The sequence below is a fragment of the Chrysochloris asiatica genome, unplaced genomic scaffold (genome assembly GCF_000296735.1).
Source record: "Chrysochloris asiatica unplaced genomic scaffold, ChrAsi1.0 scaffold00268, whole genome shotgun sequence".
NCBI classification, from domain to species: Eukaryota; Metazoa; Chordata; class Mammalia; order Afrosoricida; family Chrysochloridae; genus Chrysochloris; species Chrysochloris asiatica.
Genome location: NW_006408786.1, coordinates 1,754,832 through 1,779,201, shown reverse-complemented (window position 1 = coordinate 1,779,201; position 24,370 = coordinate 1,754,832). Strand labels below are relative to the sequence as shown.

Sequence of the window (24,370 nt, the reverse complement as noted above, 5' to 3'; positions counted from 1 at the left end):
GGGCTCAGGCGATCTCGGAGGCTTCTTTGGGGTGTGGGCAGGTTTCAGAGGGTTAAGGCAGGGAAGGGACAGGGAGTAAAGTGCTTGGAGGGGCCCCCAGGATTGGTCCTGCCATTTCCCACATCAGGGCAGGCCAGGGCCCAGGCAACCCAGAGCTGTGCAAATGGGCCTCTCCAGGACCCACCCAGACAGGACTGGCCCAAGGGTGCCAGCAGCTGGGCCAAGCTGACTGGGCTTCATCCCAACACCATGCCAGGGAGGTTCTGCCAGCTGGGCCTGGGTCGGCACAGAAGGGGACAGTCTCGCATCCATGTCCCGAGAGCTGATTGTCAGCTGATTGTCTGCTCACTCCATCTGGGTCACGCTCAGCTACTCCCACTGCCGGGCGGCTCCCTAGGCTGAGGCCACCCACCCGGCGGCTCCTCACCTTCGGAGCCGCTGCAGCTGGGGGACAAGGTCAGAGAGGGTCAGAGAAGGTGGACCTATCCACAGCCCCCACTGGACCACCTGAGCCTCACCTCGTTCTCCACCAGGTTCCTCCTGTAGAGAGCCTCCTTTGCAGCATCCTGTGGGGTCAGGGAGTCAGCCTGTGCTCAGACAGCCCGATCCCACACCCACTGGGTCCTGTCCGCCCACCTTGCCTCACCCTGCTGCCGTCGTTGCCCAGACGTCGGGCAGCCTCTGTATAGAACTGCAGCTGCCGCTCCAGCTGGACAGCGTACTCTGTAGGTAGAGAGGGATCAAGGAAGTCTGGAGTCCACTCCTCCCCCGATGTGCCCAACTGACAGATCAATGGTGCTCAGCTCTCCCACCCTGGCCCCCACCCCACCATGCCTGCCGGAGCCCCTACCTCGACGAATGCCCACGCCTCCCTGCTCCAGCTGGGCCCTCTGCCACTGGCTGCGCTGCACAATGTCCTGGTACTGCTGGGCCACCTCAGGTGGCACTGGCCGCCGCGCCTGCCTGAGGGCAAGGATCTGGAGGTGCACAGGGGGTTGTGAGGGTCCGGCCTGGGCCTGCAGACCCCCCAACTCCACTCCAAAGAGCTTAGCAGAGCAAGTACCCACCTTCCGCTCCAGACGCTCTTGGTCAAAGGCCAGCACACTGAGGCTGTGTAGGGGCCGGGTGGGTCTGCGGGATGGGTGTGGCATGAGGGGCTGCAGGGGTCTCCCCTTCCAACCCCATGAAATCAAAGACAAGCAAAGCACTGGGGATACTGCAGGAAGCAAGTCAGGCCACCCCAATGCTTGTGGATCCCACAACCTAGTGGGCAAGAGGGTCACACGCCCAGGCAGCTATGAGCTGAGATGCCTGGTTGTCAAGCCTAGGACAGACTAGCCTGGGGGAGCTTCCTGGAGGAGGAACAACCAAGTTAGGACCCAAAGGATGAGTGAGAGTTGGTCACAGAAAGAGGGGAAAGGATGGGGAGATGGGTTGCTCCAGAGGCCAGTGAAATTGCGGCGTGTCAATGAACCAGCAGGCGGAGTGCTGAGAGGAAATGCTGGCCAGGTGGATGATGGTCATACCACAAAGGGTCTTAAAGGCAAGGCTGAGAAGTTTAAACTGAATTCTCAAGGAGAAAGGGACCCAGGAGAGGTTTGGAAGGGACATGGTCCAAACTTGTGCCCGGTGGAGCTGAGCCAGGCCAAAGAGGTTCTCTCCAGTATATCCTCATCCACCTACCTGTTTCCTGGCTCCCTCGAAGGGGCAGGCACAGGAGGGGCCTTCCCTTTGGGTCCAGTGACCTGCTTCAGGGGACAGAGTCCCATGAGTCCTGGCCCCTTAGAACCAAGCTTCCCTCCATGGGCTGCACGATGGGCAGTGGTCTCACCGTGGGCACAGCTACTGGCACAGGGTCGATGACGAGCCACCTCTCAGTTGTCGTCTCCAATTGCTGGGCTGTCAGTGGTTCCCGAATTCGGACCATCACCTCTAGCCGCCCCCCAGTCGGCCGGCGTCCATCTAGAACCTAGGTGAAGGCCAAGGGAAGTCGGTGGTAGGGAAGCAGGCCCCAGGTCAGGAGCAGGGAAAACCAAGCAGATTTCCAAATTATGACCCCCCAAGGGTGTGGCGCTGTGGGTTAATGTGCTGGACCTCAAGGTTGGTGGTTCCAGCTCACCAGTCACTCCTTGGAAACCCTCTACAGGGTTGCTATGAGTTAGAACCGACTTGACAGCACTTAACAACAATCACGTCTAATATTTAGGACAACGGCTGGAATAGAGTAGAGAGAGTGTTAGAGAGTGTTTGGTGATGGGCATGGGGTGGCCTGGGGCTCCCAGTGAAAGGTCTTTGAGGAAGACTCCAGGCAGTTGTCTGATGAATGAACACCTCGTACCTCCAGGATCTCCCGGACCTCGCATGCTGTCTCCAGGGTGTCCAGCTTCAGCTGGGCTGTGCCCAGGACCCGGTCATTCTTGAACAGCCCCCTGTGTGTGGGGGGACAGGTTGGCTGGCCCAGAGCAGCTCCCCCTTTCCTAGCGCCCACCCAGTGCCTGAGGCTCCAGCTCACCCCTTGTGGACCACTTCAAACTTGATGCCTTTGGTCTGGATGGCCCTTCTGAAGCCACGGTGGCTACGGTTGATACTGAGCTTGAACTGCTCCTTGAACTCTGTCCAGGGAAAGAGAGAGGAGAGGAAGCTGGGGACAGGTCAGGTGAAATCTCGGGCTCTCTAAGGCCTAGGGGGGCTCTTGCCTCGGCTTACCTGGGGAATCTGTGTTCTTGATCACACTGGTCTTGTCTTTCTGAGCATCCTCCTGTGACCAGATAGGATATAGAACAGCTCAGGGGTCTGGGGTCTGAGCCACGGACCCCTGCCCAACACTCCACCCAACCAACTGGGACTCAAGTCCTCCATTTCTTAGCTCCCCACGTACCACATTGGGATAGGGAAAGTCAAACCGAACAAAAACATCCAGGTCCCCAGGGGAAAGGCCTGTGGACAAACAAGGCTCAGAGCTAGGCAGAGCAGTGGTCCCCCCGGCCCTGACCCCAGCCAGCCACCCCCTCACCTGGGGGTGTGGGCAGGTTGATGCCCTTCACGATGAACAGGAGCATGTCATTGCTGCTGAGGTCGGGGAAGATCCTTCCGGGCAGGCAGGTGGGGAGACAGAGGTACCTCAGCCCAGCCGCCCACCCACCTTCTTTACTCTCAAGGTAAAGACACCTCTGGCTTCTGGGGGTGTCTCAGTAGAGGGCCTCTGTTCAGTCTCACTCGTGGCTGTATTTTGAGTCCTTTCTTCAGTCTGTACGTAGTTGTTTGGTACCTACTATGTGACAACTTGTGCCCTCACCGTCGGGGTACCTGCCCTTCCTATGTGCCAGCCAGGGTCCTCACAGGTGGAGGTGTAGAAATAAATGAGACATGCTGGCCAAGTGGCTAGATGACCAGTGAACACAAAGACTCAGTCGTCATGGGCACCTCTACAGAGAACGACTGGATGGCACATGCTCAGGAGAAGCTGCCTGGGAGGGGGCAGTCGGGAGGGCCTCTTTGAGGGGTGACATCTGAGGTGCCAGAAAAGAACCAGGGAAGGGAGTCTGGGCAGAGCAGACAATGGGTACCGAGGCCCTAATGTGGGAACATGCCTGCACATGGCTGGAGCCATATGAAGTGAGGGTAGTGTAGGAAGATGAGGTGTCGGGAACCAGGCCTGGTGGATGTGGGGCACCAGAGTGGTGGTGGTGGTGGTTATGTGCCGTGGAGTCGGTTCCGACTCATAGCAACCCTGTACAGGATTTCCGAGGCTGTAAATCTTTACAGGAGCAGAAAGTCTCATCTTTCTTCCTTGGAACAGCTGGTAGTTTCGAACTGCTGACCTTGAGTTTAGCAGCCCAATTCATAACCACTATACTACTACAGCTCCTGGGCGACCAGAGTAGGGGTGTAGTTATTCTAGTGTAGCAGGCTACCACTGGAAGGCAAGTGGCCGCACCCCAGCTTAGGAAGAGTGGGACACATGATCCACCTCCTGAGAATGTGGGGAAGACTTAACAAGAGTGTGAGGGGTAACGACAGGTGTCGGTCGGGCTCTGCTCCGTGATTAAAACTGACCTTCGGCTAACATGAATGATGGAGATTTACCCTTGGTTACGATGGGCCTCACCCCACCAACCGAAAGCCTGACAACCATGAATGGAGATTTCCCAAGGGAGAAGGATTCTGTCTCAAGACGGTCACATAGACAACCTGTCAGAGTTTCCCACCTGCTCCTTCGCATACTGCTTTCAGACACAAGACTGTCAAGTTTCCAGTCTGTTGCCTGTGACCTATAGATTTAGAACTTGCCAAACACATACACACTTTACATCAGAATACACACCTATCTCTCTCTCTCACTATATATATGTGTGTGTGTGTGTGTGTGTGTGTGTGTGTGTCCTATTGGTTTGTATCTGTGAACAACCCTGATACAAAAAGCACAACCTACAACCATTACTAGACCACAATTCTGCTCTCTCATTGGCTCCCCAGGCCCCTGGGACTCAGCACATCCTGGTACACACTGCATCTTCCCTGTTTTCAAACATGACTCTGTGAGTGTCTCCTGGCCAGCCTTCACCTCCCGCTTCATGCCTGCCTCAGGACACTTGCGTGTGCTGTGCTCCCTCCACCCACCCTAACTCTGCTCCCTTCTTCAGGTACAGCAGCCCGTGAGTGTGAGAGCCTTACTTGATGACGCTGAAGGTCCTCTGCTCAAAGCGAGCAGCAGGTGTGGAGAGACCCCGGGCAAAGGCCTGCTTCAGAGTCTCCATGCTCCGCTTACAGTCTTCCGCCAGCTTCTCAAACCTGCCAGCCAGAGGGCCCTGCTCAGGCTCCCTGCTCCTGGGCGGGGCAGGCTGGGATGAAATCATTGGTGGAGGTGGGGTGGGGGACACTCACTTGCTGGTCTCAGCGATGTTGCCCAGGTGGGTGAACTGGTTAGAGTGGTTTAGGCACATCTGGGGGAACAGAAGACAGTAAGGGGAGGCCTGAAGGGCTGTGTCCCTAGTGGGGGCCGGTTGAGCAAGGCTGGGCATCCTGCTAACCTCATGTTGCTGCCGTATCAGCTTGGTGAGTTCACCGTAGCGCCGGACGGCCTCCTGAGACAGCCCTGGGCCTGGCCGCTGGACCAAGGCAAAGTCATCCTTGTTGACTGGGGCAGGCGGCACCTGGGAAGGACAAGGCTCATGAGGCCACCACAGGACTTGGGGACACACCACTTCTCCTTGGTGAAGGCCCCCTAGGTACCCCTGTTGTCTGATTCTATTCCTTACATTTGCCACATCCCACCACTCGACACACTAAGATCCTCCAGTCACCCAAGAAGTCATGGGTGGAGCCCCTCCTGGGTGCCAAGCCCTGTTCTGGAGCTAGGGATTTAGCATGAAAGAGAGACAAGCAGCCCTGACCTTGAGGGGGCCAAGTTCTTTTTAGGAAAAAGCGCAATATACAATATTATTGTTGTTGTTGTTGTTAAGTGCCATCGAGTCGGGTCCGACCCATAGTAATATTATTATATGCAATAGTAAAAACAAAACAATAAAAAACCCCAAGTAGAGACTCCAACTCATGGTGACTGTGTGTCTTACAGGGTAGAACTGAGCTCCAGAGGATTTCTTTGGCTGTAATCTACAGTGGGTTTGAACGGCCAATCTTTAGGTTAGTGGTCAAGAGCAAACTGTGTACCACCAAGGACCTCATAAAAGATTTGTTGCTATTGTTGTTAAGTGCTGTGACGTCGGTTCCAACTCATAGCGACCTTATATAGGGTTTCTGAGGAGCGGTTGGTGAATTTGAACCACTGACCTTGTGGTTCAAACCAATCTTGTGATCCAGTGCTTATCCTACAGTGCTATATCAGGACTCCAGGAGTTCCAGATTAAAGGGAAGGATTTTGAGAGGTCAGAGTAGGCCTCCAAGTAGATGACATTTGAGACCTAAAGAGGGGTGGGAGTCTGCAAGCAAGACAGAGATGGGGGTAGATGAGGAAGCATTTTGGGCAGAGGGAGCAGCAGGTGCCAAGGCCCTGAGGCTGGAGAGTGCCTGGTGTTTGGGGACATTGAGGAAGCCACACAGCTGGCAGGAAGGAAGTGAGAGTGTGAGTGGAGGAGGTGAGGGCCGGGAGGTGACAGGGCAGTTGGCACAGGGCCTTGTAGGTCATGCTGAGGAGTTTTATTTCTTGCTATCTCCCACTCCACAAGGGTAGGGGCACTGTCTAGTTTGTTACTTTTTTTTTCTGACTCTATTCTCATTGCCCAGGCCAGACACGCAGTCAGTGTTCCATAAATATTTCCTAACGTGGATGCTGCTCCATTACACCAACCGAGACTCATAAGAAACGAATGGTCCTGTCCACGGCAGCAACTGTTAACTGTCTACTACAAATCTGACCCCCACCCCCACCCTTCTCTAGTAATAAAATCTGGGCACTTGGAAAACAAACAAGAAACTACATGTCCCAGCCTCCCTTGCACCTAGGTGTAGCCATGTGGTTCAGTTCTGATCAATAGTAGGTGACCAGAAGTGATGACAAATCCATGTTATTAAAAGAAACTGCTTGCCCTACCTTTTTCTCCTACCCCTTCCCACAGGCTAGATGCAGACAAGGCAGTGATCTGCTTTAACCGTGTGGACAAGGGTAACAACTTGTCTAGAGAGGCGAGCAACAGGATGAAAGATGCCTGGGCCTTGGAGGGCCCTGAGTGTTTCTTGGGAGGCCTATTTGGTACAGCAGCTTAGTCTGGACCTGGACTCCAGGTCACATGGCTGTTTACTGGCCAGAGTGTGAATGGTGGGTGCCTGAGTAGTGGTCCTAGAGGCTTCACCTTGGCGATGTCCACAGGCAGCCCATTGCGTGAGGCCTCCAGCATGGGCTCCAGTCCCTTAGCCTGGCGCAGGTGCATCTTGGCACCCTCCACGTCATTCTTCTGCTTGGCTCGCAGCGCAGCCTGCAGGAGCTGCTTCTTGCGGTTCTCCAGGAAGGCCAACTGCTGCTGGGCTGTGAGTACAGGGGTGGCTTCAGGTCCTGCCTGGTCCATGGCTGGGCAACAGGCAACAAGAGCAAGGAGGGCACACCTACCTCTGGTGGATGTGCCTTTGGAGGCTGCTTTGGCTGCTGGGGCTGATCCTGATGCTGGTGCCCTTGAGGGTGGAGCCTTGGGCTGGGCTGTGGAGGTCGCAGGGCTGGTGGGCTTCGGAGGGATAGAGAGGATGTCAGAGCCTTCCCAGAGCTCATACCCTAAATCCCAGGATCCGCCACCACTCAAAAGGGCAGCATTTACCCAAGGACAATGTTCACAAGGGTTAGGAAAGAAAGAAGAATGGAAACAGAAAACAAGAGGAGTAAGTGGGACACATGACATTACACTGAGGAGGTTGCAGTCAATGGGATGAAACAACATGTGTATGAATTGTTACATGGAAAACGGATGGGCTCTGTAATCCTTCACCCAAGTTCCCAGTGAAAAGTTAAAACAAACAAAACCAGTGGCCACCTTGCTTTCTGTCTCCTCAGCACTTCACACAATGTCCCTATTCTCACTGAATCTGCAACAGCCATGGGAGGAAGGAGCTATGGTCATCCGCACTGGACAGATGAGGAGACTGAGGCTCAGAGAGGACGACTGGGCTGAACCACACAGGCTGCAAGTGGCAGGACTCTCAGAACTCAGCCTGGCTGCCCCTCCCTGGCCTCACCCCAAAACTCCTGCCCCTCACACCTTCCTAGGTTCCTCATCCTCTTCATCTTCAGTGCCTTCATCCTGATTAGCCAGCTTCATGGCAGTCTCCAAGACACCCACCAGACTCTGCTGGGTGGGATCAGTGGCCTCCAGACCCTGGATAGGGGGAAAGCCTGGACGGCAGGACAGGACCCAGTCAGAAGCTAGGTACCCAGGTATCCATGGCAAGACATGGGTGCCTCCCGTGTGAGGTGCCTCAGATCTCGAATTCTACTTGAATGTGAGTAAGTAGCTGTCACTGGTCCCGTGTGGGTACCAGGCTGTTCCCAACCTCATTCAGTCTCTTAGCATCTTTCATTAGGACCCCAGGCCTTGACTAGACGTGTCTGATGAATCATCAGTGCCGGGCCTAGAACTGGAGGGGCTAAGAGATGATCAGGACTCAGAGGCTGCTGCTCTTGTGGGCAGCTCTGAGACCCCCAAAAGCAGCCTCGACTCATGGCGGGCTGGGAAGGGTCAGTTAAATTGAGCCCTGATGGCTCAGAACAGGGAGTCAAGCAAAGATGAAAGTTTAGGACGATCCGAGGTGAGCTGGTGAACCCACTCCCCAACAGATGGCCTTGATTTTTGTGTGTGCCAGTTTCCAGGGTGTAAATACTCCCACCATGACTGATTTCAGACACCAGGTTGCAAAAATCCCTGTGTACCAATCAGCTCCCCAAGCCAGCACAGTAAGAACAGCTTCTGCAAGGGCTCTGAGGCTGAGGGGAGGGAGCTGTGTGGGACCCACCTGGGGGCACTGGCAGTTCTGACACCTCCACAGCACGGCCAGCCTTGTGGGCTCGGATAGCATCTTGGTATTGCTGCAGGGACACACGAGTTAGACTACCCAGGCTAGGTACCCAGGGGTCGCCTCCTCACCCTCTGGCCCCCACTCACCTTGATGATGCGCTCATGCATGCGGGCCTTCCGCTGGTCCCCCTTGGCCTTGGCCTGGGCTGCAGCCACGCGATATCGCTCCATCCGTTGCTCCAGCGCCTCCAGGAGGGTCCTCGGAGGTGGAGGCACATCTGGGCCAAGCCAGGAGGCAGGGTTAAGAGTCCAGGAAGGGGAGATGCTGCTGTCCAAGCCAGCCCACCCCAGAAAATCCAGCGAGCTTACCTGGTGTGGAGGGTGCCGTGGGAGGAGTTGGAGGCTGTGAAGGGAGCAATGGTGAATCTGCAGGCAGCTGGTCTGGGGACACAGAGGACCAATCAGGGGCTTTGTTGACATCCCCCTCCAGGACAGTCTGACCCATGGGAGTCCCTGAGCCTGACCAACAGAGGCAGCAGCATCAGGAAGAATTTTGTGAGGGCCTGGAAAGTGGGCAAGGCAGGGTCCTCACCAGGGGGAGGGGGCAAGCGGGACAGGTCCACAGGCTCCCCTCGGCTCAGGGCCTCCAAGACAGCATCAAAGCTCTAGGAGAAGGAAGCACAAAGTTAGAGGAGGAGGCTCAGCTGGAGAGGGTGTCCCTCCTTTGCATAATCTCCCTCACTCCTTTTCTGAGACTGATGACCATTTCACAGAGTGAGTAAACTGAGGCTCCAAGAAGCATAGCAAACCACAGCTGGAAAGTGATCCAATCAGCATGCAAACTTGGGTCTAATTCTAGAGCCCATGTTCTTCATGATCACCCACTGATGGAACCATCCTACCCTCTCCCTCCAATCCTGTCCATCAGTCTGGACGCACCTTGGCCACGCGGAAATACCGGGCAGCGGAGGCAGTATCTCCTTGCTGTTTGGACTGAAGAGCAGCCAGCTTATACTCATGCTGCCGGCTCTGCAATTGGGCCAGGAGGCCAGGGCTGCAGGGACCTGCATGGGGAGAGAGGAGGTTGTGGAGGCTGGGCCATTTGTACTTCATTCTTCCAACGAGACTGTACTTAGGCCCATTTTACAGACGAAACAACTGAGGCTCAGACAGAGAAGCTTGCTTCCCCAAGGTCACACAGCTTGAAAATGGCAGAGCTGGGATTCAACTTCTGACCTGGCTGACTACGGAGCCACTACTGTCTTGCCCCCAAGAGAACTATGGGAAACTTTACGCCCCCTTGACATCTAAATATTTTCATCCTAAATATAAAAAGTGGGAAAGGTAGTCATCCCAACCCAAAAGAAACCACTGCCATCGAGTCAATTTCAACTCATAGTGATCCTATAGGACAGGGTAGAAATGTTTCTTAGGGTTTCTGAGACTGTAAATCTTTATGGGAGCACACAACCTCACCTTTCTCCAGGAGAGCAGCTGGTAGGTTCAAACCAACTGTGCAACTTACAGCCTAACGCTTAATGCACTCTGTCACATTTGGAGAAGAAAGCCACTCTTTTAAACTACTGTGGTGACTTGAAACTCACCAACACATTTAAAAATCTATCCATGAGCTTACTGCAGCAGGCAAGAGTGCCACATCTGTTTCTCTTTGAACTTTTATTTCCATCCATGTCCCTCACAGAATTTTTTCCTAACCTATTTGTACACTTGAAAGTCTTCTTTTTGACCACCCAATTGAGTTATGGTGTTGGAGGAGAATATGGAAAGTACCATGGGCTGCCAAAAGAACAAACAGATCTGTGTTGGAAGAAGTGCAGCCAGAGTGCTCCTTGGAGGCCAGGATGGCCAAATTTCATCTCTCATACTTTGGACATATTGTCAGGAGGGACCAGTCGCTGGAGAAGGATATCATGTTTGGTAAGGTGGAGGGTCAGAGAAAAAGAGGAAGACCCCCAGTGAGATGGATTGGCCAAGTGGTAGCATCAATGGGCTCAAGCGTGGCAACAATTGTGAAGTTGGCCCAGGACTGGGCAGTGTTTCGTTCTGTTGTGCATAGGGTCACTATGAGTCAGTACTGACTTGATGGCACCTAACAACAACAACATTGTATATTTAGCAACAAGAACTTGAAGTATTTACTAAGATCAGTAAATCCTTCAGTATGGATTGCAGCTCAATATAAAGAACACAAAAATTCTTACAAATGGACCAGTAACTAACATCATGGCTAAGTGGAGAAAACACTGATGTGGTCAGAGACTTCACTTTGCTTGGATCCACAATCCATGCTCATGGAAGCAACAGCCAAGAAATCAATGACGTATTGCACAGGCAAATCCCCTGCAAAAGGCCTTTTTAATTGTTCAAGAACAAAGATAATCAGTTTTCGCACTAAAGTGCACCTGACCCAAACCATGGTATTTTCAATAGCCTCATATGCATGTGAAAGTTGGACCATGAATAAGGAAAACAGTAGAAGAATTGATGCATTTGAGTTCTGGTGTTGGAGAAGAATATTAAAAGTACCATGGGCCATCAAAAGAACAAACCAGTCTGTGTTGGAAGAAGTACAGACAAATGCTTCTTAGAAGCCAGGATGGAGAGAGAGACTTCATCTCTCCTATTTTGTTACCAAGAGGGACCTATCCCTGGTGAAGGCCATCATGCTTGGAAAGTGGAGGGTCAGTGAAAAAGAGGAAGACCCCCAAGAAGATGGACTGACACAGAATCAAGCAGAACAATAATTGTGAGGACGGCACAGGCCAGGCAGTGTTGTGCACAGGGTTGCTATGTATGAGCTGGAACTGACCTGACAACACATAACAGGAACAACACTGTACATTTGTGCTACCAAACTACATTCATGCAGTGTGTCTGTGTGTCTGCAAAGTTGAGAAACACTGGATGAAGTGATTTTTAACGAGTATGTTAGTTACATTTTCAAGTTATTATGCTCAATATGCTTTTGAGGGAGAGTATCCAACGAGATGGATCGGCCAGGTGGCATCATTGATGGACTCGGGGGTGGCAGCGGTGGTGAGGTTGGCCCAGGATCGAACATTGTTTCGTTCTGCTGTGCATGGAGTCGCTATGAGTCGGTTCCGACTCGATGGCACCTGACAACAACAACAACATCTCTACATTTAGGAAGCCTAGTGGTGTAGGGGTTTATGTGTTGGGCTGCTAACTGAAAGGAGTTAGAATCCACCAGTTGCTCTGTGGGAGAAAAATGAAGCTTTCTGCTCCCATAAAGATTTACAGCCTCAGAGACCCTATGTTGTTGTTGTTGTTAATTGCCGTTGAGTCGGTTCCGACCCATAGCGACCCTGTACAGGGTTTCCGAGGGTGTAAATCCTTACGGGAGTAGAAAGCCTAATCTTTCTCCCGTGGAGTGGCTGGTAGTTTCGAACCACTGACCTTAAGGTTCGCAGCCCGATTCGTAACCGCTACGCTACCAGAGCTCCTTCAGAGGCCCTACAGAGTTTGTTATAAGTTGGAACTGGCTTGACAGCACACAGCAAAAGCAACATCTCATTTAAGGTGATGTTAGGCGCAATTGTTAGTCTAAAAAGACAAAGTATGGTAACTATACACTTACCCCCGACTTCCGCCTTGGACCACAAAGTCTAGAAACACCCAGAACACAGTATCTATACGGAACGTTTTCAGATTGACAACTGGACCTATTGTTTTACATTTAGATGGACTTTCCCGAAGAGGTGTTTGGAAGTTGAAGAAAAGTACCTTGATGTGTAACTGTTTTTACTTACTGTGACTGTAAAGCTCCCGTTTGTGGGTGTTGTGTTTTTTAAAAATAAAATCTTTTCTAGGCTGAATCATCACTACAATTGTTATTAGCATGTAACTGAGCAAAACCTAAACAGCTTATCAAATTTGCTGATAAAGAATTTGTACATATCCAGACTGTTACTGACAATGCACCTCGTGCACCGACTGGGGCTGTGTCCTCCCCACACCAAGTTCAGTACCATCCTTCAGCTCTTTTTCTACTTGCCTTTATAAAGTGTTGAGAATCCCAGTTCACACCCACAAGCAGGTGAGAATGGCGCACAAGTCTCATTATGGGAACCCCTACCGAGCCCTCTGCTCAAATCCCCATTGAGATAACATTTTGGTGATTTCCACTGTGGATTTTAGGTGAACTTTATCAAGAACAATGGTTTAGAAACCGGTCGGGATGCAGAAGGGTTCTGACACCCAGTATTAGCTCACTGTCTCAACCCCAGGCCGGTGTTTGGGTTGTCTCTTTGGTTCCTGACAAGGACATTGTTGAAACTATGGCAAAGCCTCATGTTCAGGTTCTAGAAGGGAATGTGGCAGACCTTCTTTCCCTAAGGTAGGAGGAGGGTGACTGGAAAAGGGGAAGTTGGGAAAGAAAACCTGGTGGCAGGTGCTTCCTCCAGCAGGTGAGATTTAGGAGTAAAGTTGAGACTTCTGAATTGCTCATTGAAAACTATACGATCTGCATCCTAGAGAGGTGAATAGCATCTGAGGTCTTAAAAGCTTGAGAGCAGCCATTTGTTGTTAGGTACCATTGAGTCAGTACCGACCCATAACAACCTTATGCACAGCAGAACATAACACTGCCCGATCCTGGGCCAACCTCACTATTGTTGCCACACTTGAGTCCATCGATGCTGCCACTTGGCCAATCCATTTCGTTGGGGGTCTTCCTCTTTTTCTCTGACCCTCCACCTTACCAAACATCCTTCTCCAGTGACAGGTCCCTCCTAACAATATGTCCAAAGTATGAGAGATGAAGTCTGGCCATCCTGGCCTCAAAGGAGCACTCTGACTGCACTTCTTCCAAAATGGATCTATTGGTTCTTTTGGCAGACCATGGCTTAATATTCTCCTCCAACACCACAACTCAAAAGCATCAATTTCTCTACGGTTTTCCTTATTCACTGTCCAGCTTGGGTCAGACACACCTTAGTCCTCAAGCTGACATCATTGCTCTTCAACACTTTAAAAAGGTCTTGTGCAGCAGATTAGCCTAATGCAATACATCATTTGATTTCTTGACTGTTGCTTCCATGAGTGTTGATAGTTGATCCAAGAAGAATGAAGTCCTTGACAACTTCAATCTTTTCTCCGTTGATAAGAATGTTGTTGACTTTAGACCCAGAGAGGGAGAGGTGCTGTGTGCTGATGACCAGGGGAGCAGGCTTGCAGGGTATACCCTGTGGTTGGTTGATGATGCATGGAAGGGATTGTAACCATGGCAATGAAATGACATACGATAGGATGAATGTAAAACTAATATTTTCCCATGTAAACTATTACATAATTCACAATAAAACATTTAAAAAAAAATAAAAAAAGAATGTTGTTTATTGGTCCAGTGATGAGGATTTTTGTTTTCTTGACGTTGAGATGTAATCCATACCGAAGGCTGTGCTCTTTGATCTTCATCAGTAAATGTTTTAAGTTCTTTTCACTTTCAGCAAGCAAGGTTGTGTCATCTGCATATCGCAGGTTGTTAATGAGTCTTCCTCCGATCCTGATGCCACGTTTTTTTTCATAGAACCCAGCTTCTCATATTATTTGCTCAGCATACAGGTTGAATAAGTATGGTTAAAGAATACAACCCTGTTGCACACCTTTTTAAATTTTAAACCATTCAGTGTTCCCATGTTCTGTTTGAACAACTGCTTCTTGGTCCAGGTAGATTCCTCATGAGCACAATTAAGTGTTCTGGAATACTCATACTTCGTAATGTTATCCATAGCTTGTCATGATCCACACAATCGAAAGTCTTTGCAGTCAATAAAGCACAGGTAAACGTCTTTCTAATATTCTCTGCTTTCAGCCAAGATCCATTAAGGGACCACTATTGGTGTGGCACTACAGGATAAGCATTGGCTTACTAATCTCAAGGTCTGCAGTTCAAACCCACCAGCTGCTCTTGGAAACGCTATATACACAACACCAACATTGGTCTCTACTGGTCAGGAGCAAAAGACAAAAGAGGGAAACCAAAACTGCAGAGAAGAAACTAGTCTGCAGGACTAGTAGCCTACATAAGCCACTGACTCATCAACTCTGAGACCTAGAAGAACTAGACAGTGCCCAGCTACTACTGCTGACAGTTCTGATCAGGGTCACAACAGAGAGTCCCTGATAGAGCAGGATAAAAACATGGAACAGAATGCAAATTCTTAACAAGTCCTTACTGGACCACTGGACACTAGAGGACTCCCTGAGACTACTGGCCTGAGATACTCTTTAAACCTTGAACTGAAACTATCCCGTAGTCACCTTTTAGTGAAAAACTGGCACACAAAATAAAGGATATGACTTATGAACAAAGTGATCCACTAAAAAAGCCCCACCCATATGGCCTGGGGGCTCAGGACTCTAGTCTCAGAGGACACCATGGTCAATCGGCATAACACAATCCACAAATACAATGTTCTACATCCTGCTTGGGTGAGTAGCGTCTGGGATCTTGAAAGCTCATGAGCAGCTGTCTAAGGTGTAGCTATTGCTCTTTCCGTGTGCAGAAGAAAGAAGAGTGAGGAGAATTAAAGAGGCTTGGAATCATGGACTTGGAATCATTAGTCCGATGGACTAATGCAACATGTGAACATCAATCTCCACGACTTGGAGACCAGAAGAACTAGACAGTGCCCGGTTACTACTACCAACTGGCCTGAAAAGGATCACATTCGAGGGTCCCAGGTAGAACGGGATAAAATGTGAAACAAAATCCAAAATTATTTGTTAAACAAAAAAGAACCCATTTTACTGGTCAGAAAGAGACTAGAGGAACCTGTGACTATAGCCCTTCATGGTCTGGAAAGGGACTTACCCTCATGACCCAATTTTAAGCCAAGCAGAAGACAGGTTTACAGAGCAGGATAACTACACTAGCAAGGTATGCTTACCATGGAATGGTCAATCATTCAGAATCAAAAGGGCAGCACTGTCCTACAGACAAAATTGAGAAGGGATGGGAAGGTGGTGGAAAGGAAATTGGGATTACAGGGAGGAACCAGGATAACTCCACGGAAGGGTTTGCAGCCACTGAGATGAAACACAGTGTAGGATTTGCTGTACGTAAAACTGAGGATCTTGTCTGTAAACCTTCACTCACTTTACAATAAAAAGTTTTTTAAAACCTTATATGAGCAACAATTACTCTGAAGCAAAAAAAATAAATAAATAAGAGGGCAGGGAAATTAGAGAACTGGAAAAAGAAGAGCCAGGATGAAGTTACACAAAATGCTGACACATTATGTCAAATATAACTAATGTCACTGACCAATCTGTGCAGAAACTATCAAATGGAAACCAAAGCTGTTGTGTAAATGGTCACTGAAAACAAAATAAAACATTCAAACACTAAAAACAAAACAACAAACAAAAACCACTCTCCTGCGTTACATACCCTTTGGAGAAGCTTCTGGAACTCCAGGGACATGAGGACCTAGGGGGAAGTTCAGACATTTAACACTAGACTACAGCTGTACACCCACTGAGGGGTCTACCAGCTGAACATCCTACCCCAACCCTGCTGCCAGTCCAGCCCAGCCCTAGGCCTACCTGGGGGCAGCTGGGAACTAGTTGAGGCCGGGGATGAGGCTGGGGCATTGGGAGGAGGACCCTGCATGGTCACCCTGGGCTCCAGGGCCAGCTGGCTGGGTGTGGGGGTGTGGCTGGGTGTGGCTGTGAGGCTTCTTCCCACAGCCACAGGTGGTGGGATATCCCCTTCATCAATGGCGTTGCCCTTCCGGACGGAGGCCAGCAGGTTTTCAAGCGTCTGGAGAAGTGAATGTGGGGGTTGGACAAGCCGGAGCTGGGCACAGGACTGGTGGCAGGGTCCTGGCATCCACCCCTCTGCCCACTCACCTTAAGGCCCCGATCATAACGCCGCATTTTGGCACCATCTCCAGCTTGCCGAGCGCTTTCGATGGCTGTCTGGTATAGGGTCAGCCTCTCTTGAAGGGTGGCCTCCAGCCCCGCACCAGGGGTGGAAGGCTTCGGCTATGAAAGGAACCCCACAAGGCCTGGATGTGATCCCCCTCAGGCTACCCCCGCTGGCCCCTCCATGTATTAACAGGGTGACACCTCTAGCATTTCCATCCTGGGCCACAGCCCCTAATTCCGGTAGGATAGATATCATCATCCCTGTTTCCTAGTGAAGGTCACATGACTGAGCAGGATTTGAACCCCAGGTTGTCCACAGGTTCTGGTTAGAGGGGCAGGGCTGCTGGAGTTGTACCTGGGCTGAAGGAGGCTGGGACTCCAAGGCCTTCTGCTCCTCTCCAAGGACCTCGTTCAGTTCCGCCTAGAGGGACACACCGAGGTAGAGGCGTGAGGGCCCACTGGACAGAGCATAGGGAGGGGAAGCCCCTGTCCCTCCCCGTCGCTTACCAGCAGGTCATCATCAGCTTCCACCTCATCCTCGTCAGTCCCCTCCTCTTCCTCCTCATCCAGGTCTCTCATGCACAGACTGGCCATCTTCTCAATGGTCTCCATGGGGAGGGGCCCTGACGGCAGGGGAACCCCAGGCTGAGCCACATTCTTCCGGAGCCCAGTCCCCATGGCCCCACAGAACAGAGCAGCAGGCAGGTGGGACTTATACAGCGACCCACTATCCTCAGGCTTTTCTGTGTCACCCCCTCACCGATCTCAACAGCCTCAGCTCCTCCTTATAAAGCCTCAGTTCTGGGGCCAGCCTACCTGGTTTTGAACCCTGGCTCTGCAATTTTCTAGCTATAGGGCTTCAGTCTTCCTGTCTCTAAGATGGGGAAATAACAGCTCCTCTTCCAGATACGTAGAGCCTAAAGCTACGTAAACCTCTTCATAACATGCAGAGCAGAGCTGAAGTATTTAAAGACTCCCTGTCTTCTGGCTCTGGTCCCATTAGATTGCTGTACTATCCCGTGCCCCCTGTCATGGTCCCTTCACCCCAGTCCTCTGCACCTGCTGTAGCCACTCCTGAAAAAGCCCCCAGTTCTGCTGTCCTGTCAGATTCACAGGTCTCCCCAATTCCAGCCCTCATCATAGCTGAGGGGCTCAGACATTCAGACCGATGATGACATTAGCTTAACAATGGGCAGGCTATGTGGAAAGTGCTTTTTAAAGCTTGTGATGTAAATGCACTTACTATTCCCATTTTACAGCCAGGGAAATCAAGGTCTATGAGTAATGTGACTCACCAAGGCACACAGCCCAGAAATGGTAGAGCTGGGATTCAAACCCTCGTTCAAGGGGACAATGAGCTCCAGGAGAGCAGGGGCCATCTGTCTTCCTCTGTCATCTCCCCAGGACCCAGCTCCAAGCCAGCCCACAGAGGGAGCTCAGAAAACATTCAGGAGGTATGTCAGCAGCTCACCTTTGCCTTTGAGCTTCTCCAGGGTTGGGGGCTGGCCTCCCATCAAGGCCAAGAATTCGGCCTCCAGTTCCTCATCATTAACTCCATCCTCAGGGATTATCAGGCCATCTGGGGAGAGGTCAACTAGCAGGCCCAGCTGTGGGAAGATGAGGGTTCTGTCAGACTTTGGGATGGACCCCACCTGACCAGAGACAGCCCTGATGGGCCCACAGTCCACTCAGTGGGAAGGAAGCACAGGCCTCCTGGGTAATGCCACTCCCAGGGAGTGTCCGGCACTAGGACTGGCCTAGAACAAAGCAGGTGTCTTGCACACAGGCCAAGTCCTCTGGTACAAATCAACATGGGGCAAAGGGCAGGAAGAGAGACCCAGCTCCCTGCTGGAGTCCTTGCCTGAGACACATTCCTAGTCAGGTTCAGTGGGAAAAGCAAGCCCCACACGCTGCCTAAAGCAAAGCCACTATAGGTACCAAAGAGCTTTTCTTTCCAACACCGTCACCACGGAGGTGTGCAGGGGTGGAGGAGGGAGGTGGCAGGGCTGAGATGTCTGAGTCATCAAGAACAACCAGAAGTCCAAACAACAATGCAGAACTTAAAGAAGGGACTTTGTTGTGTAACAAACTTGTCTTCCATGTCCTGGTTAATGACCTATGATGACGTGATATTAGGTTGAACCTTATGAAATTGCCTTAGGTTTTAAGATCAATTTATATGGGATCAACCACCATTCGTCTGTCAGTTTGTCGCACTGTGGTGGCTTGCAGGCTGTGAAGCTGGGATTCCAGACTAATACAGACTCAGAAGGAGAGGCGGATACTTTCGAATTATTAGCCACTGAAAACTTTATGAATATTGAATATTGAAACAGCACCAGAATATTGTCAGATAGAGTGCCAGAAGATGAGCCCCTCAGGTTAGAAGGCACTCAAAATACAATTGGATGAGAGCTGCCTCTTCAAAGCAGAGTTGGCCTTGATGACGCAAATGGAGTAAAGCTTCCGGGATCTTCATTTATTGATGGGTTGTTGTTGTTAAGTGTCGTCGAGTTGGTTCCAACCCATAGCGACCCTGAACAGGGTTTCCGAGGCTGTAAATCTTTACAGGAGCAGAAAGCCTCATCTTTCTCCCGTGGAACAGCTGGTAGTTTCGAACTGCTGACCTTGCAGTTTGCAGCCCCATTCGTAACCCCAGCACAACTAAAAATGAGCAGAAACAGCAGCAAACATTGAATAATGATTGGAAAATGGGACTGTATGAATTATGAATCCAGGAAAATTGAATGTTCTCAAAAATGAACTAGAACACATAAACATCGATATCCCAGACATTAGTGAGCTGAAATGGACTGGTTCTGACCATTTTGAATCCGACTATCATAAGATTTACTGTGCTGGTAATGTCAAATTGAAGAGGAATGTTGTTGTATTCATTATCAAAAAGAACATTTCAAGATCTGTCTTAAAGCACAATGCTGTCGGTGATAGGATAATATCCATACACCTACAAGGGAGACCACTTAATACAATTATGATTCAAATTTACATACCAACCACTAAAGTCAGTGATGATGAAATTGAAAAATTCTACCAACTTCTTGAATTAGATACCAGTGACTGAGGACCAGAAGAGTTGTGTGATGACATCAAGAACATCATACAGGAAGAAAGCAAAAGGTCATTAAGAAGACAAAGAAGAAAGAAAAGACTAAGACGGATGTTACAGAAGAGACTGAAAATTGCTCTACAGCACAGAGATGCTGAAGCAAATGGAGGAAATGAGGAGGCCGTAAAAGAGCTGACCAGAAAATTTCAAAGGCAGCTCAAGAGGAAAAAGTCAAATATTATAATGAAATGTGCAAAGATCTGAAGTTAGAAAACCAAAAGGGACGAACACGCTCAGCATTTCTTAAACTGAAACAATTGAGGGGAAAAAAATCAAGCCTCAACTTGTAATACTGATGGATTCTTTGGGGAAAATAATGATTCAGAAAGCATAAAAAGAAGATGGAAGGAATCCACAGACTCACTGTACCAAAAAGAAATGGTTAATGTTCAACCATTTCTAGAGGTAGCATATGATTAAGAGCCAATGATACTGAAGGAAGAAGTCCAAGGTACATTGAAGGCATTGGCAAAGAACAAGGCACCAGAAACTGATGAAATACAAATAGAAATTTTTCAACAAACTGATGCAGCACTGGAGGTACTCACTCATCTATGCCAAGAAATTTGGAAGACAGTATCTGGCCAACTGATTGGAAGAGATCCATATTTGTGTCCATTCCAAAGAGAGGTGACCCAACAGAATGTGGAAATCATCAGACAGTATCATTAATATTAAATGCAACTGAAATTTTGCTAAAGATAATTCTAAAACAGCTGTAATAGTACATTGACAAGGAACTGCCGGAGGTTCAAGCCGGATTCAGACAAGGATGTAGAAGGAGGTACATCATTGATGATGTCAGATAGATCTTGACTGAAAGCAGAGAATACCAGAAAACTGTTTACCTTTGCTTTGACTATGCTTTGACTTTGCTTTCAAATATAGATCAGGAGAAGCTATCGGCAAAATTGTGGAGAATTAGCTTTCCAGAACACTTAATTGTGTTCATGAGGAACATGTACATAGACCAAGAGGCAGTTGTTCACACAGAACAAGATGACACTGAATGGTTCAAAATCAGGAAAGGTGTGCACCAAGGTTGTATTCTTTCACCATACTTATACAATCTGTATGCTGAGCAAATAATCTGAGAAACTGGATTATATGAATAAGAACATTTTATCACTATTGGAGGAAGACTCATTAACAACCTACAACATGCAGATGGTATAACCTTGGTTGCTGAAAACAAAGAGGACTTAAAATACTTACTGATGAAGATCAAAGACAATGTAAAGAAAACAAAATTTCTCACCACTGGAACAAAAAATAATGTCATGATAAATGAGAAAAGATTGAAGTTGTCAAAGGCTTAATTTTGCTTGGATCCACCATCAATACTCATGGAAGCAGCAGTCAAGAAATCAAATGATGTACTGCATTAAGCAAATCTGCTGTACAAGATCTCTTTAAAATGTTCAACAGCAAAGACACCAGTTTGAGGACTAAAGTGTACCTAATCTAAGCCACAGTATTTTCAATTGCATCAAATGAATATAAAAGTTGGACAATGAATAAGGAAGACCATAGAAGAATCGACGCATTTGAGTTACGGTGTTGGAGAAGAATATTAAAGATACTGTCAGAAGAACAAACAAATGGACTGTTAGAAGAAAAAACAAATCTGTGTTGGAAGAAGCACAACCAGACTGCTCCTTACATGTCAAGGTGACCAAGCTTCCATCTCTCATACTTCAGACATATTATCAGGAGGGACCAGTCCCTGAAGATGATCACTGCATGGTAAAGTATAAGATCGGTGTGAAAGAGGGAGACTCCCAACGAGATAGATTGGTGCAGTGGCAGCAGCAATGGACTTAGCATAGCAGCAATTGTGAGGATGGCGTAAGCCCAGCGGTATTTTGGTCTGTTGTACACGGGGTTGCTATGGATTGGATCCCACTCAATGACACCTAGCAGCAACAGATGGGCTCAAAGGAGCCTTGGTGGGGCTGTGGTATAAACATTAAACTGCTAACCACAAAGTCAGTGGTTCAACCCCATCAGCAGCTCCAAGGGAGAAAGATGAGGCTGTCTACTCCCACAAAGATTTACAACTTTGAGTTACAGCTATGAGTTGAATCGACTAGATGGCGGTAGGTATATATGAGAACTAACAAGAACTAGCAAGACTAGATAGGAAACTGAGAGGACTGTGAGTTTCTGTGAATGGAAAAAGGACCAACTCGGAAAAGGAGAGCGATTATGGTTGCACCACACAAAAATGTGACCAATATCAAGGCAGAAATTGTTGAATTGATGGATATTCTGTGTATATTCTCAACAACAATAAAAACAAACTATGAAATAATACAAGAAAAATTGCCCTTTGGTAAACAGTGACCAAGTATCAGCAAGTACACATAGCTGCACCTAATGAGACTTGGCGGGTCAATATGAGTTGGAATCGACTCAGTGAGAACGGGTTTTTGGTGGTTCAGTGGTAGTGTTTTTGTCTTCCATGTAGGAGACTGGGTTTGATTTCCAGCTGATGCAACTCAGGCACAGCCATGGCCAGTCTTTGTTAATGGGGATTTGTGTGTTACAGTGACACTGAACAAGTTTCAGCAGAGTTTTCAGACTAGGAGGAAAGGCCCAGCAATTTACTTCCACAAAGGATCCAATGAAAACGCTATAGATTACAACAGTCAGATCCACAGCCTATCATGGGATGGCATGGGGCAAGACCTGGCACCGTAGGGTTCCATTGTACTAGTATGTGGGGCCACCATGCGTCAGGGGCTGACTTGAGGGGCAGCTGCCAACAACAGTAATGACAACGATGATGACATAGTCACTAAGTGTTCTATTCTGCTGCTTTCCGTAAACAATCTCAACAAACCTTCACAACTGTCTTGTGATGCAGGGACTCTTAGGATTTCCATTTCACAGATGAGAAAACTGCGGCTCAGAGCTGTGAAGTCACAACTTGTGTGCAGAGGCCAGGAGAGAATTTCAGGAACACCTGTCCCTAATGCCAGGGTAGTCCCTAATGCCAGGGTACTTAGCCATGCTCTGGGCTTCCTCCACCAAAACTGACAATAATAAAACAGTGGGTTCCTGAAGGAGCCCTGGTGGCACTGTGGGTTAGGCATTGGATTGCTACCGCAAGGTGGCAGTTCAAACCCACCAGCCCCTCCAAGGGGGAAAGATATTATCTGCTCCCTAAAACAATGACAGTCTCGAAAACCCTATACAAGATCACTAGGAGTCAGAAAGAATTGAATGTCAGTAGCGGTGGATGGTCAGTGCCAGTGCCGAGGACAAGAAAATGAAGGAGGGAGATCAAGCTAGCCTGCCACAGTCCTGGGGGCTCAAGGCCTGCAGCTCAGGATTTGCACTTAGGTTTAGCTAAACTGCTAATCCTTATGACCTTGGACAATTCCCAGACACCTCTCTGGGCCTCAGTGTCCTCATCTGTACAATGGAGATTTGAAAGGGAAAAAAAAAAAAAAAAAGGTAGAGACTTGGCTTGGCTGTCGCCAGTTCCAGGCTCACACAAGCCACCTGTGAGCAGTTACTGTCTTGATTACCCCAGGTCCTAGGCCTGCCCCTTCCCAACTAGAGCTGCTGCGGCAACAGGTGGCCAAGTTCAGAGGTGGGGGTGGGGTGGCATAGCTGGGAGGCCAGATCCAGCAGGCCTCACTTTGGAGAAGAGGAGCGCCTGGTCAGACTGAGGGGCGAGAACAAGGCTCTCACCTGGGGGCGGGAATCGGACTCCCCTGGAGGTGGGGCCCTCCCCAGAGCATGTGACGAGATTCCAGAGGGTCCCCCTGGCGGGGCCGTAGGACATAGACTTACCTGGCGGGCTGCGGCAGCGCCTCGGCCTGGGGGTCCTGGGGGTCCCTTCCTCTTGTGCATCTTCTAGGCTGGATGCCCAGACAACCGGACCACACGTCCGGCCTTGCCCTGCCTCCTCCCCCGAGGGAGGGGGGGGTTGATCAGTCCTCGCGCAGGCGCCCTTCCCGAATTCTGCGCCCCTTGCTCGTCACACCGCAATCGTTGTCCCAGCACCTTCGCCTCCTGGTGTGACCGCCCCACTTCCGCCTGAGCCCTCGGGCGGCACAGCACCCGAGACCTACTACTGGACTTGCTTGGCCCTCCTCGGCAAACTACAACTCCCGGCAGGCAACGCGTAGGCGCGCACGCGTAACACTGGACGGCGGGCTGCGCGGGGAAAGAGGTGTGGCGTGCGCGAAAGAGAGGGACAGGGTTGGAATTGCGCATGCTCACACACCCTCTCTCGCTGAGCGGGAAAATGGTGAAGTGTGCGTCGGTGTGAGGATCTGTGGCTCCGCGAGGTTCCCGGTGTTCTGCGACCACTTGTGGACTCTAGCCTTACCAGAAATCCCTGCCTGGGACAGGGTTAGTGCTCGGCCGATCACTGGAAGCGGCGGGTCCACGCGCCCAGGCCTCACCTCCGCTGTTCTTCAACTTACGACATCTCTTGAGGGCAAACTCTGCCTTTTATTTTCTCAAAAAATTTAAGCGCCAGTAATGTATTGATGTATTCCCCAACAGATCCAGGCCAACCTAGTTTCCGATACGGACCTAGCGAGCTCCACAACTTCTCTGGCCCAGGTCGGTTTTCCCTTTTCTGGTCCTCAAGAGCTGGGAAAGCTTATACTGTGGGGCGCGCCTGCCCCTTCAGATGCCCCAACAGCCTTAAAGAGCCCAGAGGCTCCCCCCAAAAGTCCCCAGGTGTCCCTGTTAAAGTCCCAACCATCTCCTTGAAAGTTCCCTAGTTCGGGAGTCCTGGCGTGGCGCCAGCGCTGTTTAAACTACAAGGTCACCAGCTGCTTGCCCTTCAGAAACCCTATACAGAGTCGTAATGAGTCGGAACCGATCAATGGCGCTTAACAATAGG

At 49.9% G+C, this 24,370-nt stretch overlaps 1 protein-coding gene across 1 annotated transcript; it reads right to left on the bottom strand.

Annotated features, from left to right (window-relative positions):
- Nucleotides 1-423: 423 nt before the first annotated feature.
- CC2D1A (coiled-coil and C2 domain containing 1A) lies at nucleotides 424-23,364 on the bottom strand. Its single transcript, XM_006874278.1, has 29 exons — nucleotides 23,305-23,364; nucleotides 17,842-17,977; nucleotides 16,878-16,993; nucleotides 16,726-16,791; nucleotides 16,353-16,487; nucleotides 16,047-16,263; nucleotides 9,396-9,520; nucleotides 9,049-9,121; nucleotides 8,826-8,897; nucleotides 8,604-8,734; nucleotides 8,455-8,527; nucleotides 7,704-7,837; nucleotides 7,064-7,175; nucleotides 6,810-6,982; nucleotides 5,031-5,153; nucleotides 4,885-4,943; nucleotides 4,675-4,791; nucleotides 3,014-3,087; nucleotides 2,879-2,937; nucleotides 2,707-2,758; nucleotides 2,513-2,612; nucleotides 2,339-2,429; nucleotides 1,832-1,969; nucleotides 1,684-1,748; nucleotides 1,068-1,131; nucleotides 851-977; nucleotides 647-723; nucleotides 519-566; nucleotides 424-444 (listed from the first exon to the last, which is right to left on the bottom strand). Exons 1-29 carry the CDS (start codon nucleotides 23,362-23,364, stop codon nucleotides 424-426), a joined length of 2,838 nt encoding a protein of 945 aa, XP_006874340.1.
- Nucleotides 23,365-24,370: the final 1,006 nt, after the last annotated feature.